Source organism: Haliaeetus albicilla, chromosome 1 (genome assembly GCF_947461875.1).
Source record: "Haliaeetus albicilla chromosome 1, bHalAlb1.1, whole genome shotgun sequence".
Lineage (NCBI taxonomy): Eukaryota > Metazoa > Chordata > Aves > Accipitriformes > Accipitridae > Haliaeetus > Haliaeetus albicilla.
Window position 1 is genome coordinate 35,122,669 of NC_091483.1, and position 16,634 is coordinate 35,139,302.

A 16,634-nucleotide genomic window follows, 5' to 3' on the forward strand; every position below is an offset into this window, starting at 1 on the left:
ATGAAGATAAAAGTCATGTGGGTTTAAGAGAATCCAGATTATAAAATGCTTTTTTCCCTCGAGTTTGCTGCACTCTCACTTATTTCTAAGCCTGTTGTTAGCTCCCATTTTCTCTGGTGTTTTTTCCCTGTGCTGATGAGTACAACTTGCTGCTGGTTTCCCTTAGCCATTGATCAGGGTTTGAGAGTACTTGCTGACAGCAAGGAAGTGGAGTGGTTGAGGAGGATGTGAAAGTGGCTCCAGGGCTTCAGACCAGAGAAGCATTAGGTGGGAAGAAAGTGCTGGAGGTCTCTGTCCACCCCTCACTCTAAACAGGGCCACCCTTGCAGCCGTGTCATGTTGTGTGGGGCCTCATCTAGGCAAGTGTTAACCATCTCTAGAGATGGAGGCAGCACATCTTCTGCCACAGGCTTTGCTTTTCCCTCTGCAGAATGTCTCCTGAGTCTCAGGGGGGAATCTCGATGACATCTGTGATGTGAAAGTTATGTTGCTTCTGTGGCAATGAAACAAAATCTCAAGAAGTTACGCATGGGAGGACTACCTTCCTCCTTTCCTGCAAATACTGGGCATTGCCTGGCAAAAGAAGCATGCCCAGAAATGCAACCCAGACATCTGGTTGCTAAGGTTGGGGTGTTGCAGGACAAGAAAGATCCTCAAGCCAGGAGATAGTTTAAAGTACTAAAAGGACCACTGTGCACCCTACTTCTAGTGATGTCTTCCTTAGCATCTGCAAATCTCAGCTTGGGAACCCACCTCTGAACTTCTGGTCTCTGCCTTCCCTCTGTCACTGACTGATGAGACTTTTCTTCTGGTCTCTCCTCACAGATTTGTAAAACCCAGGAGTCCAAGGTGGCTGCTTCATACTGTAGCCCTGCAGTGCCAGTCCACTTCAACATCCAGCAGGACTGTGGGCATTTTGTGGCCTCTGTCCCCTCCAGCATGCTGCTGGCCTCAGATGTGGGGAAAAGCATGCCTGGGGATGGCCTCCATCCCTCCCGCTCTGCCAGTGAGCACGACTGTGTGGTGGTCATTACCCGGGAGGTGCCAAGCCAGACCACTGCTGACTTCGTGAGGGACTCGGTGATGTTGCACCAAGCCAAGCCCGAGCTGTACGAACGTCGTGTTTGCTTCTTGCTCCTCCAGCTCTGCAATGGCCTGGAGCATCTCAAAGAGCACGGCATCATCCATCGTGACCTGTGCCTGGAGAACCTCCTGCTTGTCCCCTGCAAGCCGCCCATGAGCTGTGTGAAAGCCAAAGATGACAAACACTTACCCCGCCTCATCATCAGCAATTTTTTGAAAGCCAAACAGAAGCCAGGAAGCAGAGACTCCAAACTGAAGAAGAGTCAGGCCCGGCTGGCTCCGGAGATTGTGTCAGCTTCTCAGTACAAGAAGTTTGATGAGTTTCAGACTGGTATTCTCATCTATGAGCTGCTGCACCAGCCCAACCCCTTTGAGGAGAAGGTGCACCTCAGGGAGCAGGAGTACAGCCCTGAGGACCTCCCTGCTCTGCCCTGCCTGTCCATCTACTCCCGCGGGCTCCAGCAGCTGGCCCACCTGCTATTAGAAGCGGATCCCATCAAGCGTGTGCGCATCACCGAGGCCAAGCAGATGCTGCAGTGTCTGCTTTGGGGGCCCCGGAAAGACCTCACTGAGCAGCCCCTCAGCCATGAGGAAGCCCTCTGCCAGGTGCTTCAGAATTGGGTGGACATGAAGCGTGCCCTGCTCATGATGAAGTTTGCAGAGAGGGCTGTGGACATGGAGCGGAGCATTGAACTGGAAGACTGGCTGTGCTGCCAGTACTTAGCATCTGCTGAGCCAGCCTCCCTTTCACACACACTAAAACTGCTGCAGCTGCTCTGACCTTGGATGTGTCTTGGAGGCAGCGGAGGGCTCCCGGTTGCCTTGCAGCTAAAGGTACACAGCCCCTTTATAGGCGAGAGGCTTGAATCTCAGCTGTGAATGCACATTCAGCTCCTGCCCCGCACTCCCATCAGAGTGCACAAGACATGTTTAGTACCCTCAGCACTGTTAATTTGCGAGCAGGCAAAACTGGGAACCTACTCCTATTTTGGGGGATTTTTTTTTTTGGTATGGTAAGTCTGTGGACTAATAAACTCCTGCCTGCGTGTGTGCATGTTTCTAATGAACTCAATGTACTTGAGTTGATTTCTGTGCCTGTGGGACAGTCCTTTGATCCCCACCCCTGCTAAAGCATCAGAGCCTTTTTTCCCAGGAACACCACCACTCTCCAGAATGGGCAGCAGGGATGAACAGTTGGCTGCTTCTCCTGGGGAGCAAGAGCAATTCATGTAATGCTCCTTTGCAAGGGAGAACCAGGAGGGGCTTTCAAATTCACATCTTTTGTGGGTTTTGGCATGCATTTTGCTTCTCACTTTAAAAACAAAAATTACTGCTTGTTTCTGTGTATCAGTTGTACTTTCCACTGTGGGCAATTCAATATCAGCTGCCTGTTACATTCATTAGATACTAATACAGCATGGCTTTCCCGTCTAGTGGTGCAGCTGTGCGGGCTGCTGACTGTGAAAGGGTGAGAGAGCCCAGGATGGGTTTGTTCATGAGGATGATGCTGCATGCTGGGAATTACCCTTTTAAAGTTAATGAAATGGAAAATCCCAAATTTGCCTCCAAGGCCTTGGGGAGGGAAGTCAGGGCCAGGTTGCTTTGCTTTCCCCACCTGTCCAACTCCCTCTCTTCACCTGGTAATTCACCTGTCCCTTGTGTCTAGCATTTATTTAACCCCTTTATTGAGAGATGAGCTGGCATGTGAAAGGCCAGGGCCACCGGCCTGTGGTCTGGGAGGGTCTTATTGCTGCTGTTATTTGAATTAGAAATGCATAGGGGTGGGTGTGATGCAAACATGCTCCTCCAAGAGATGTGATGCAAGAGCAGCACGGTGGAAGAGGGAGAAGCTGGCCTGGCTCCCTCCAGTCCCTTTCCCTCCATCCAGACATATAGCAGCCACTCAGCTTGGTAGAGAGGCCATGCTGCTGCTTAGAAAAACTGATTTTCCAAAAGGCTGTAGGCTGCTTTTATTCTTCCACCCACAACACGAGGCAGAGATGAGCTGCCCTGCTCCTGGCACCAGTTCTGCAGCCCTTGGAGAAGTGGTAGGTTTGGGACATGTGGAGAGAGCCCAGCATCAGCTTAGCTGAGACAGGATGTCACTAGCTGAGCTAACCCTCTCCCAGCTCAAAATGGGGAGAAATTCATGAGTGCTTTCCTCCAGCCTTGACTCATCTCCAGATCCAGCCTGTTCTCTTGGGGGAATTTTAATTCCCCAGGTTTTTTGACACTTCATACACTTTCTGTGAATCTTTTCCAGGCTTCTCACCTGGATTTTTTTTTAAATTTTTTTTTTTTTTAATCTGTTTGGCTATGGTTGCTGCTGATGGGAGGGGATGGTTCCTTGGCTGGGCACCCACTTGCAATGAATTTCCCCTGATCCCCTTAGGGAGGAGGCTGTGCACGTCCCTGCCTGCTGAAAGAATGTGGGATGGCTCCAACTGCGGCCGTCGGGATTTTTTTTATACACTGGCTTTCTTGCGACTGACTCTTGGGTCCACTTCCCTCCAACATAGGTGGCAGGAGCCTTCTGGCTTGGGAACCACTGTCCCATGGACCATCCCGGACACATCACCCTGGAAAGTCTGGTCCTGGCTTGCTACATGTGGTCTCACATGGGCCAGCAGAGTGATGAAACAGCTGGAGAACCTGCCTGAAGGAGCCCAGCATGTTTTTCAGAGATAAGATGAAGAGATGACTCAGTTTCTAAGCATGGATATAGGGAATAAGTTGGAGGCAGCTCTGCAGGACAGCACTGAAGGAGACAGGGCCTGGCCCTGACAAATGCAAGCTGTGCTGGTAACGGGGAGATTATATGTGGGGCAAGTGGCTTGCAAGGCTTGGGATGGGTACTCAGTGGGACTCAAGAAGAAGCCAAACATCCAAACAACCCACATAAAACAAGGCTAGATTGATTTTGCGTGCTGAGTTTCAGTTTAGTGACAAACACTGATACAGGTATTGACACAGGGCCTGCATGGTGTGGGATGTTAATGTGATCAAAAATTTTTTCCCTTGAGTTTGGGCACTTAAGACTGGTTCTGGTGTTGGTCCTGGTACCCTGCAGCAGCATGCCCAGCAGACCAGAGGCCAACAATAGTCTTGTAGCATTTTCAGCTATATTATTTTGATATTCGGTGCGTGGCTTCTTGCTCTCATATAAACAGCAACTTTTAGCTCCATGCTTTCCTGATACCTTCCCCTATGGTAGCTCATGCTTCTTCCATAGCCTAAACAGGCTTTTGGGTCCTAGGCCAGTGCGTGAACTGGAGAAGTGCATTAGGATTTCTGCTGTGTATCTTTGTGGGGAAAGTGACACCTAAGCCTCAGCTGAATGCCACAGCTGAGTCCAAGGACTTTGCTGGCTTACTATCCCTTGCCTATGCTGTCCTCAGCACACCATGGGCAGTATCCCCCTCTTTTCCCAGCAGCATTCTTGCCCCCGTGCCCAGGATCCTCTGCAAGAATGGTGGAGGGGATGGACCATCTCTCTTCCCCGTGTGGCAGGGGACACAGCTGACCCAGCACCCCAGAGGCCAAGCATGTCACCCACTTGGTGGGGGGCAGGTATTGCAGGAGACGTCTAATTGGGAGCACGGTTTGGGGTCTGCATGCCACAGAAACAGTGCTGAGGAGCAATTGCTGGAGGAGTACCACATAGGAGTACCACCTATGCATCTCAGTAGTACCGCTGGGTGGGGAAAGGGGTGTTTCTTGTCTTGTGCTGCCCACAGACAGATTGCCAGCCCCTTTTCCTGTGCCCAGGCCCCCACTGGTCTGGTGACCTCACCTCCCTGCTTCAGCGCATCCCTCAAAGCTGGGGGATATCCCAGAAGTAAAAGCCAACCTGATTCTCTGGAGATGCTGTTATATGAGATTGCTTGGCCAATAGCACTTCTCACCCTGTGTGCTCACGTGTGCAGGCATGTGCCCCACTGGCTGCACAAGTTCGCCCAGGACAGGCTCAGTTCTGCTTCAGCTTCTTGGCAAGCAGCAGCAGCAGCAGCAGCATGAGGCCACAGGAGAGGGGAAGGATGCTGTCACAGGATGTCCAGAGCAGGCAGAGCATGGAGAAGCTCTCGGTCTCCACAGCCACCAGAATGTAGGCGATGATGAGCTGCATGAACACCCATGTTGTGCCACAGTAGAGGAGCTTCATACCCTGCCTGGGAGGTGGCCCAGGCGCCGAGGAAGGGATGGCTGCGGTAGTCAGCCTCCACCATGACAGCCCAGCACAGGAAACCAAAGACATGCCCAGGCCAGAGGCCATGCCACCAGGCAGAGAAGGCAAAGGTGACTAGGAGCGGCTGGGCTGGGCAGCGCTGGAAGACAAGTCTCCTCAAGCAGCAGGACGTGCTCTTGTTCCAGGTTCGGTTGAAGACAGCCAGGCGGTGGGTGGTCGTGGACAGAAACGTCTCCCCGGCCCGCCACTGGCCCGAAGCCCGCCACTTCGAGGAGGGCCTCATCCAGCACCCAGTGCGAATAGGCCAGCTGGAGGAGCAGGGCCCGTGCCCAGACACAGGACAGGCAGCCCAGTATGGGTGGCCCTCAGCGAGCAGGGGAGAGCACTGCAGTGCTCGGCCTGGGCCTGTGTCGTGGTTTCAGCCCAGCCGGTAACAAAGGACCACGCAGCCGCTCGCTCACTCCTCCCGCCCCCCTCCGGTGGGATAGGGGGGAAGATGGAGGAGAGGAAAAAAAACAAACCTGGAACCTCGAGGGTTGAGATAAAGGCAGTTTACTGGAACAACACAAAAAAAATTGCAACAACAACAACGGTACTAATGAAAAAGTATACAAAAAGAGTGATGCACAGTGCAACTGCTCACCACCCGGGACCCGACGCTCTGCCACTTCCCCAACCGAAAAGAAGAGCCCACCCCCCGGCCCGCTCCCCCTTTATATACTGAGCATGATGTCACATGGTATGGAATAGCTCCTTGGCCAGTTCAGGTCAGCTGCCCCGGCTATGCCCCCCACCTCCCAGGTTCCTGTAAAAAAAATTAACTCTATCCCAGCTGAACCCAGGACATTATCCACCCCTTATTCTATACCATCTACATCATGCCCAGATCTTACATTTTCCAATCGACCACTACCACTTCCTTGTCTTATATATATAAGTATATGGACTTGCGTCCGTCACCCCCCCGCACACACACACACACGCAAATGGTATTCCTTTAGCGTATGGGCTATCCCTCTAATGTGTCCATTGATTTTATTTAGTCCATGACTTTGGGGCTCCATCTGTTGTAACAGCTCTTCAGGATAAGAGAGATGGTGTGAGATGGTGGGTTGTTGTATGCTGCCTCTGGAACTTGTGGCTAGTACATTTGGTGCAACTCACGCCCTTAGTCTGCAGGTCGAAGATGTTGATCTTGAGGAAATTGCTGGGTGTCAGTTCAAGTTCTGTCGCTGTTGTACTTGGCTTAGTTTCAAAGTCCATCCCGCAGTCATTTGGGTAATTCTTACAGTAATACCCTTGATATGGCATATAGACACTATAGATACAATGACATGCATTGGCAGGGTATTTAGCAGTTAGGTATCATACAGCCCAATTCACTGGCTATTCTCTCCCAAAATCAAATCTCCCTGAGGTACACACCGAACTTCCCCATCCTTCTGCATCACCCACCAGGTGTACCCAGGTCCCTGAGCAAAAACAACCCCTTGAATGGGTTTGCCTCTGTTTGAGGGAGGACTAACCCAGACTGTCTTTCCTAACATACTCCTCATGCGCACTACAGGGACTTTATTGCCTTCTACAGTATGTGGAAGTCTTGGTTGGGTGGGGCCAGCCCGATTGGCGGATCCTCTAGTATTAACTAACCAGGTGGCTTTTGTTAAATGTGTATCCCAATGTTTGAAAGTCCCACCCCCCATCGCTCTCAATGTAGTTTTCAGCAGTCCGTTGTATCGTTCGATTTTTCCGGAGGCCGGTGCGTGATAAGGGATGCGATATACCCACTCAATGCCGTGTTCTTTGGCCCAGGTGTCTACGAGGTTGTTTCGGAAGTGAGTCCCGTTGTCCAACTCTATTCTTTCTGGGGTGCCGTGTTGCCATAAAATTTTCTCTTCAAGGCCCAGGATGGTGTTCTGGGCAGTGGCATGGGACACAGGGTATGTTTCCAGCCATCCAGTGGTTGCTTCCACCATTGTAAGCACATGGCACTTGCCTTGGCGTGTTCGTGGGAGTGTGATATAGTCAATCTGCCAGGCCTCCCACTGTTTATATTTCAGCCATCGCCCCCCATGCGACAGGGGTTTTTGCCGCTTGGCTTGCTTAATTGCGGCACATGTTTCACATTCGTGGATGACCTGTGCGATAGTGTCCATGGTCAAGTCCACCCCTCGATCTCGAGCCCATCTATATGTTGCATCTCTCCCCTGATGGCCTGAGGTATCGTGGGCCCACTGAGCCATAAATAGCTCACCCCTACGTTGCCAGTCCAGGTCCACCTGAGACACTTCAATCTTGGCGGCCTGATCTGCCTGCTGATTGTTTTGATGTTCTTCAGTGGCCCGACTCTTGGGTACATGAGCATCTACGTGACGTACTTTTACCACTAGCTTCTCTATCCGAACAGCGATATCTTGCCACAGTGCGGCAGCCCAAATGGGTTTACCTCTGCGTTGCCAGTTGCTCTGCTTCCATTGCTGTAACCACCCCCACAGGGCATTTGCCACCATCCATGAGTCAGTATAGAGATAGAGCACTGGCCACTTTTCTCTTTCAGCAATATCTAATGCTAGCTGGATGGCTTTCACCTCTGCAAACTGACTCGATTCACCTTCTCCTTCAGCAGTTTCTGCAACTAGTCGTGTAGGACTCCATACAGCAGCTTTCCACCTCCGATGTTTTCCCACGATGCGACAGGACCCATCAGTGAACAGGGCATATTGCCTCTCATTTTCTGGCAGTTTATTATACAGCGGGGCCTCTTCAGCCCGTGTCACCTCCTCCTCTGGCAACATTCCAAAGTCTTTGTCTTCTGGCCAGTCCGTGATCACTTCTAAAATTCCTGGGCGACTGGGGTTTCCTATGCGAGCCCGTTGTGTGATCAGTGCAATCCACTTACTCCACGTGGCATCAGTCGCGTGATGTGTAGAGGAAACTTTCCCTTTGAACATCCAGCCCAGCACTGGCAGTCGGGGTGCTAAGAAGAGCTGTGTTTCAGTACCAACCACTTCTGAAGCGGCTCGAACTCCTTCATATGCTGCCAATATCTCTTTTTCAGTTGGAGTATAGCGAGCCTCGGATCCTCGATATCCCCGACTCCAAAACCCCAGGGGTCGGCCTCGGGTCTCTCCAGGTGCTTTCTGCCAAAGGCTCCAGGTAGGGCCATTCTCCCCAGCTGCAGTGTAGAGCACATTTTTAACATCTGGTCCTGTCCGGACTGGCCCAAGAGCTACTGCATGAACAATCTCCCGCTTAATTTGTTCAAAGGCTTGTCGTTGCTCAGGCCCCCATTTAAAATCGTTCTTCTTCCGGGTAACTTGGTAGAGAGGACTTACAATTTGACTGTAATTTGGAATATGCATTCTCCAAAAGCCCACAACACCTAAGAAAGCCTGTGTTTCCTTTTTATTAGTCGGTGAGGACATAGCTGCTATTTTGTTGATCACGTCCGCAGGGATCTGACGACGCCCGTCTTGCCATTTTACTCCTAAGAATTGGATCTCCTGCGCAGGTCCCTTGACCTTACTTTCTTTTATGGCAAAGCCAGCCTTCAAAAGGATTTGGATTATTTTCTTCCCTTTCTCAAAAACTTCTTCTGCCGTGCTGCCCCATATGATGATGTCATCAATATATTGCAGGTGCTCTGGAGCTTCACCTTTTTCTAGTGCAGTCTGGATCAGTCCATGGCAAATAGTGGGGCTGTGTTTCCACCCCTGGGGCAGTCGATTCCAGGTGTACTGGACACCCCTCCAAGTGAAAGCAAACTGTGGCCTGCACTCCGCTGCCAAAGGAATGGAGAAAAATGCATTAGCAATGTCAATTGTGGCATACCACTTAGCTGTCTTTGATTCCAGTTCATATTGAAGCTCTAACATATCTGGCACAGCAGCGCTCAGCAGTGGCATGACTTCATTCAGCCCACGATAATCTACTGTTAGTCTCCAATCCCCATTAGATTTCCGCACGGGCCATATGGGACTATTAAAGGGTGAGTGAGTCTTGCTGATCACTCCTTGGCTCTCCAATTGGCAAATCAGCTTATGGATGGGGATCAGGGAGTCTCAGTTGGTGCGATATTGCCGCCGGTGCACCGTCGTGGTAGCAATTGGCACCTGTTGTTCTTCAACCTTCAGCAACCCCACAACCGAAGGGTCTTGGGAGAGACCAGGCAGGGTAGACAGCTGTTCAATCTCCTCCGTCTCCAATGCAGCTATACCAAAGGCCCAACGGTACCCTTTTGGGTCCTTGAAATACCCCCTTCTGAGATAATCTATACCAAGGATGCACGGGGCCTCTGGGCCAGTTGCAATGGGGTGTTTATGCCACTCATTCCCGGTTAGACTCATTTCGGCTTCCAAGACGGTTAGCTCTTGGGATCCCCCTGTCACACCAGAGATACAGATGGGTTCTGCCCCTTTGTAACTTGATGGCATTAGGGTACATTGTGCACCAGTGTCTACTAGAGCCTTATATTCCTGTGGGTCTGACGTGCCAGGCCATCGAATCCACACTGTCCAGTAGACTCGGTTGTCCCTCTCCTCCACCTGGCTGGAGGCAGGGCCCCTCTAATCCTGGTTAGAATATCTGTTACCCACTTTTTGCACATGTGAATCAGAAGTCCCTTCAAGAGGATCAGAAATGAGATCGGCCCATCTACTGCGCCCGGGGGACTGCTCACGGGAAACTGGAGCAGCAGTTTTCCAAGAAGAATCTTCTTTTCTGGTTGCTTTTTCTCGCAACTCCCGTGCCCGTGAATCCAAGACTGAGGTAGGTTTTCCATCCCACTTCCTCATGTCCTCTCCATGGTCACGCAGGTAAAACCACAGGTTAGCCCGTTGTGTGTACTTTCTCTCTCCTCTCTCTTGGGCAGAGGAACGCTTACTCCCAATAACTGCAATGCGGGCCTGTACAGGTGAGGAGGAGGACATATCTACTTTGAATTGCTGGAACTCTCGGGACAATTCCTCTACAGCTGAGACACAGGCCTGTAGGGAGGAAGAGAGACTTCCTTCATATTGCCGGAGTTGGACAGCCAATTCATCCACCGTTTGTCCATAGCCTTCTTTCCAGGACATTACTGCCAATGAGTTGGCATAGGTTAGTGGTGCACTTCGTAGAAACTTCCGCCACATCGGTTGTGTGCATTGGACTTCATCTGGATCTGTGGGTGACTGCGCATTTTCTGGATCATTATAAATCACCTCCAGCACGGCTAATTCCCTCAGGTACTGGATACCTCTCTCCATGGTGGTCCACTTGCCTTGGTGACATGTAACTTCATCCCTGAAAGGGTATCTTTCCTTTACACCTAACAGAAGTCGCCTCCAGAGGCTGAGGACTTGTGTTTTTCTCCCAATTGCCTTGTCGATACCCCCTTCTCTAGACAGAGATCCCAACTGCTTGGCTTCCTTACCCTCTAATTCCACACTACTAGCCCCATTATCCCAGCATCGGAGCAGCCAGGTAACAATGTGCTCACCTGGGTGGCGGCTAAAATCTTTTCGCATGTCACGCAACTCACTCAGGGATAGAGATCGGGTAATTATTTCAGGTTCTGCCTCTTCCTCCTGTTCTCGCGATGACCCTGGTTCATCTTCATCTCTCACTGAGCGAACTGATTTCTTTGTGTGTTTCTTTTTCTGTACAGGGGCGACTGATACTGGCACAGGTTGGTTCTCTGGTTTAGTGGCAGTATCTGTCACCGGGGTAGGGTTAGCCACGGTGCATGTTGTCGGGGTTGGGGTAGCCACGGTGCATGTTGTCTTGTTTTCCATCTTTTCCCCCTTTTCCCCCTGGGGGTGCTGCATAGTATCAAGCAGGGTTTGGTAGATACCGGCCAGGGCCCAGCACAGTGTAGTGAGTTGTGTGTCTCTGGGATAGCCACAGCATTTTCCTTTCAAAAATTCTATCACTTCATGAGGGTTCTGCAGTTGTTCGGGAGTGAACTTCCAAGTCACTGGAGGTGAGAAGTTCTCTAGATACCTGCCCACATCCTCCCACATGCCGTGCCACCCATAAATATCCAGCTTTGGGACAGATCTCTGGGTGGTACTCTTAAAGAGCCTCTTTGTAGCCCTAGACAAGACCTGAAACATAGTCAGGCGGCATAGCACTAACAGCACACAGGCTTGCGCATCCCAAGGATATTCAAAATTCTCAAAAACTGTTGTAATTAGTTGGAAAGAGAAAAAGGAGGGGAACGGATGGGGGGAAGTATCCCCCCCTAACTTCCCCATGGGTTGGGTGTAATTACCAATAAAATCCGACAGAAGGTGCCCAAAGTCTGGAAATTATATCACTGCCTCATACAGATAACAGCTTAACCTCATGACCAGTGATGTAACCATTTCACAAGTCGACATTGCCCAGTACAGCAAAATGATAATCCCAATCACTCTCCCAGAGATGAGATACGCAACTACAGGCAATACATAAAGCATATAAGAACTTACAAAACGCCACCATGTAAACAGCTGAATCAACATTGTGACTAACATCTATTTATCTAGTATAAGAAATGCGTATGACAAATTTGTTTCAACACGCTCTGGCCAGATCTGTCGTTATCTCAACCCTTCGCGCTCCACGTTGGGCGCCAAAAAGGACTGTCGTGGTTTCAGCCCAGCCGGTAACAAAGGACCACGCGGCCGCTCGCTCACTCCTCCCGCCCCCCTCCGGTGGGATGGGGGGAAGACGGAGGAGAGGAAAAAAACCAAACCTGGAACCTGGAGGGTTGAGATAAAGGCAGTTTACTGGAACAACACAAAGAAATTGCAACAACAACAACGGTACTAATGAAAAAGTATACAAAAAGAGTGATGCACAGTGCAACTGCTCACCACCCGGGACCCGACGCTCTGCCACTTCCCCCACCGAAAAGAAGAGCCCACCCCCCGGCCCGCTCCCCCTTTATATACTGAGCATGATGTCACATGGTATGGAATAGCTCCTTGGCCAGTTCAGGTCAGCTGCCCCGGCTATGCCCCCCACCTCCCAGGTTCCTGTAAAAAAAATTAACTCTATCCCAGCTGAACCCAGGACAGCTGGGATGCCCCTCAGAGCAAAAAATCCCCTGGTGCTCCCAGAGGCTTGGTTCTTTCTCTTCTCTTCCTCTCAGCTGAGTCCTTCACAGAAAGCTATGCCTTTTTTCTAACTCTGGCCTCACTTGTTATGGGGTAGTGGTGGGGACGTCCCAGTATTTAAACCCTGGTCACAGAAAGGAGAGGATGGGTTCTGCTACTTCTCAGTGATGAGGGAGGGTGAGGCCCTCAGCCTCACCACTCAGACCAAGCTATGGGGTCTTCTATTTACCAGAGATAAAGGAATTGCTCTGTTCTCTCCAAACAATTTTTCCTCAAGTAAATAATAAATTTAAAAAAAATATGGACTCACAGAGATACTTGTGATGGTAGAAATTAGTCATTGCAGTTAAACTGTTTAAAGTGTGCATTCATTCAAAAATGTGCCATATAAGAAAGCAAAAGGTCTTCTTTTGGGCCAGGCTTGAAAGGTGATTTGAAGAGTGATCTCTAGGGTGATGTGAAGCCAGTTGCTATTGCTCTCACAATGCCACCAGCAGTATTTCATGCTAAACAGACAAAAAGCCCAAGAAAATCAGTCTACAGGACTTGACTCTTCTTCATGCCAAGAAAAACCAGATACATTCAAATGGAAAGCTCATGATTTTTTTTTTTTTTTAAAGTCAGTTGATATCTGCTTTATTTTAGGCATATGAACAGTGTGAATACAAAGAGGAATACCCTGGAATTTCCTTCTGGAATTAAAAAAATGACATATTGGAGGGGTAGAAGAAGTAAGGTTTTCCCCTTCCTTTAACAAATGCTTCAAAATATTTAGATAAGTCCATTTTTCAATAAAAAGAGCAAAAATGGTGCCTAAAGCTACAGAAAGAATGGTGCTCATTAAAAAAAAATAAATTTTGATTTAAAAAATATATCAAGTCTGACTTTTATGAATGCATCTACTCTTCACTGAGCTTTTTGAGCTATCGTCATGTTGGAAAGCTTACCACATTGTTTGGATGCATTATTTGGTTATAAGAAGACAGGGGACCAAAACCCCACGGAAAAAATTATTAGAGCAAATGCTGCAGAGCAACCGGCTGTATTTTGCTGTATTTGTGCAGGGTATGTTTTAAGTGCAAGCGATAGCACTGGAGAGAAGCTTTTTCCATGTCAATTTTGGCATGCATGGCATGCAGCAACAGCCTGGTTTCACAGGACTCATTCTGCCAAATCCATGGAGCCCAGTATTGACTTTGCTGAGTAAATATTTTTTAAGGCCTTTGCAGTGCCTGCGTAAGCAATTCCCTGCTATGGTTCTGCAAAAATGCCATTGCTTTTCAAGAAGTAGAAATGAATTTCCACAGTAGCACTGGATATGTTAACACAGTGCTTATGCCTTTCATTTTGTACCATCAGATGCTGGGCAGTGGAAGTGTGATCTTAGAGCAAGCACGTGAGGCATAGTGAAGCATGGGAGAGAGCATAATTTGCTTCATTTGCATGCACTAAACAAGCAACAGCCCAGTTCCTGGCTAAGGCATTAATTGTTTGGTAATACAGCAGGTGAGAACAGCAGGTTGACCACTGTCAGAGCAAACTCTGGGCATGAAATTCGAGCAGATATAACTCAGATACTAGCTTTAGGCTAGCATCCAGAAAGTTTATAGCTGCTTTCTTGGTGGAATATAGTGCTGTTTTGGGAACAGTTTTTGTTGCCTGTTGTAATGCAGCCTATACTGATCTGCTGCAGGACACACGGCAAAGTGAAAGATATACATTGAAAGCAAAACAAGTTTTTTTAAAGAAAAAGTCAGACTGACACGGTGTGTCTTTTCTCCAGAGAAAAGCATGTAAATGGGAAGGGAGGCCATTAAATAGGGTTCAGGAAGCCTGAATAGAGCTCCTGTCTCAGACTTTCTCTGTGACCTTAGGAAAGCTGCTTAACTCCCACCCACAAAACAGAGATGATAGTTTCCATCTCCCTGTGGTGTTATAAGGCAGAATCAACCACAAACCTTGGAACTTTACATTTGGCTGTGATAGGCAGGACATGAAAGTACCTAAATGAGAAAGGAATTAAGAAACAAATGCAATGGTTTATTAAAACACAAAAATGCAAAAATCCCTCCTCTATTTTCAGGCACCAGTCCCATGCTGGCTTTTTGCTACTTGTTGCCATTACAGATTTGCTGACCACTGCCTGCAAATGGCCCACTGCTGCTTGTAGCAAAGGCCTCTTTGTCTCCCTGGATAAAGGACCACATCCCGGTAGTTTAGATAGTGTGGAAGTTTCGTATCGCAGCCATGATCCCGCTCACTGAGGCTTGAAGTTGTGCCTGGGGAAGGGGGAGGGAAAGCATTTCCTTAAGTCCTCATGTAATTTTTTATATCTTCTGTGCTTCTTAATACCCAAATCAGTAATTAAAAGTGTACATTAATTGGCAATAAATTAAATTAAGTGAAATTTCTGCAAGTCACTTTTTTGCCTGCAGTACAGCCTTGCAACTCTTGAGCTCAGCCACATCAGTTGAACTTAGTATGGGTGAAGGGCCAGCACTGGCAGCAGTGGCAAAAGAGGTGATTTATTTTTCAAGGCAGAATCCGATTAGGAGTGCCTTTTTCTCTTTCGGTGTTGAGACTAAGGCCGGATGGAGACGGATCCTCTTGTACCTCCTAAGTTTCGGGGACATTTAGAACAGGGAATGACATCACTGGAGACCATCCCCTGTGCTGGTTCCCCTCAACCTCACCACAGAGTTCCTGAGAGATGTGCAGCTCCAAGGACCATGCACAGTAGCCAGTGATGGGGAAAAAGGTCTAGGGCTGCATGCTATTCCCCTTCCATTCCCTTTCACATGATATGCAAGCCCTGTAGAGAGGCAGTTCTTGTCCTGGTGTCTCCTTTTGGAGATGGCAGGAGCGGCTACAGCTGTTCTGATCCTTGTTATGAAGCCAGCAGATCAACTGGTGCTTTGCCTTAGAGATAAAGTACCTGGGTATGATATGCATTGCCACTGGCTGCCAGAAAGAGTGGATGTCCTAACACCCTCAGGATGATTCTGATTCCTTTGTGGCTGAGTTTTTTTTCCCTTTAGCCTTCACAAACAACAGACACTAACATATACTGAAGAAGCAGAGTCACTTCTTAGGGGAAAACACAGCAGAGGGGTGAACCAACAGTTCAATAATGGGATGGGATGTGCCTGAGGGGTGGAGCTGCCCTGCGGGCAAAGGGGAGATGCCAGAACAAACCAGACTTGCCAGCACGCTCAGGTGGCCCCAGCATGCAGGGCATCCCAGAACTGTCACTGCTGCTCTGGGACTGCTGCTCAGAGCTGTCTCCCCAAGATGGGTGCCACCTCTCCCATGCTCTTCAGAGCCTGTAGCACAAGGCTCCACAGGTAAATCACAGTGGTGATATTTTTCTCTCTCAGTGTCAGGGTGTTCTGAGCTGCCAGAGAACAGATGGAGAGGCTGGAGTCCTCCTCCAAGCCTTGAAGAACCAAGGTAGAAAGAAACTGAGCAGAGATCAAATCCTTGTACTTGCAGAGACCCTGGGCATTCCCTCCTGAGAGGGTCCACCCATCCAGCTCCTCCCATGGCCAGCAGGGAGCAGGGTGAAGTGAGTCTGCTGGAAGTTGCCAGGAATGCCCCAAACACCTTCAAAATACCCCAATTCCTCTCCAGTGTACAGAGAGTAGAGCTCTCCTCACTGGGGCAGGGCTGAGAGTTGGAGCTCACCGGTCCATGGAGGTCCCTCCAAGTGCCTTTCTGATGAATTCCAGAAGAAGGAGCACCTGAGTTGCTGAAGGCACATGAAGGGACATCTTGGACAGGGAGAAATTGAAAAGGATCGGGAAGACCATTTGCTGCCCTTCATTTCCTCCTCAGCTACAATTTCTGAGTGCATTTGGGCAGCCTTTTTACAACAGCACAGCACCTGGATGTCAGCACTTCCATCGGAGTCCTCAGGGCTCCCTCAGTAATAGGACCAGAGCAAAGAGGACGCCCAGCCTGCTGGGCTGCACTAGGCAGTATTGCCAGTGGGTGGAGGGAGGTGAGCCTGCTCCTCTGCTCAGCATTACTGACACACGTCTGGAATGCTGGATGGAGTGATGGACTCCCCACTACAAGAGAGACATGAACATACTGGAGAGAGTCCAGCAAAGGGCTGAGGATGATGAAGGGACTGGAGCAACTCTGATAAGAGGAAAGGCTGAGAGAGCTGGGACTGTTCAGCCTGGAGAAGAGAAGGCTGAGGCAGGCGGAGCTTATCAGTGTACTGGTAAGTACTGATGGGGAGGAATGAAGACAAGGGAGCCATGCTGTTCTTAGTGGTG

The 16,634-nt window shown here is 49.5% G+C and overlaps 2 protein-coding genes across 3 annotated transcripts in view; one reads left to right on the forward strand and one right to left on the reverse strand.

The window, feature by feature from the left end:
* Positions 1-5,044, forward strand: part of PRAG1 (PEAK1 related, kinase-activating pseudokinase 1) — a 27,259-nt gene extending 22,215 nt beyond the window's left edge. The window contains exons 6-7 of one of the 2 annotated variants that reach the window (XR_011325007.1): positions 826-2,096; positions 3,603-5,044. Coding sequence is in view for 1 of the 2 variants with exons in the window: in XM_069785061.1 (XP_069641162.1) it covers positions 826-1,863 (1,038 nt within the window). In the remaining variant the exon portion in view is untranslated. Of the gene's footprint in view, positions 1-825; positions 2,151-3,602 lie in introns of those variants that run through there. The other variant, XM_069785061.1, reaches the window with a different exon arrangement.
* MBOAT4 (membrane bound O-acyltransferase domain containing 4) lies at positions 4,985-14,558 on the reverse strand. Its single transcript, XM_069789482.1, is given in 4 exon segments — positions 4,985-5,242; positions 5,244-5,484; positions 5,486-5,633; positions 14,489-14,558. Coding segments are annotated over 4 exon segments (717 nt in total).
* Between the last annotated feature and the right edge of the window lie 2,076 nt (positions 14,559-16,634).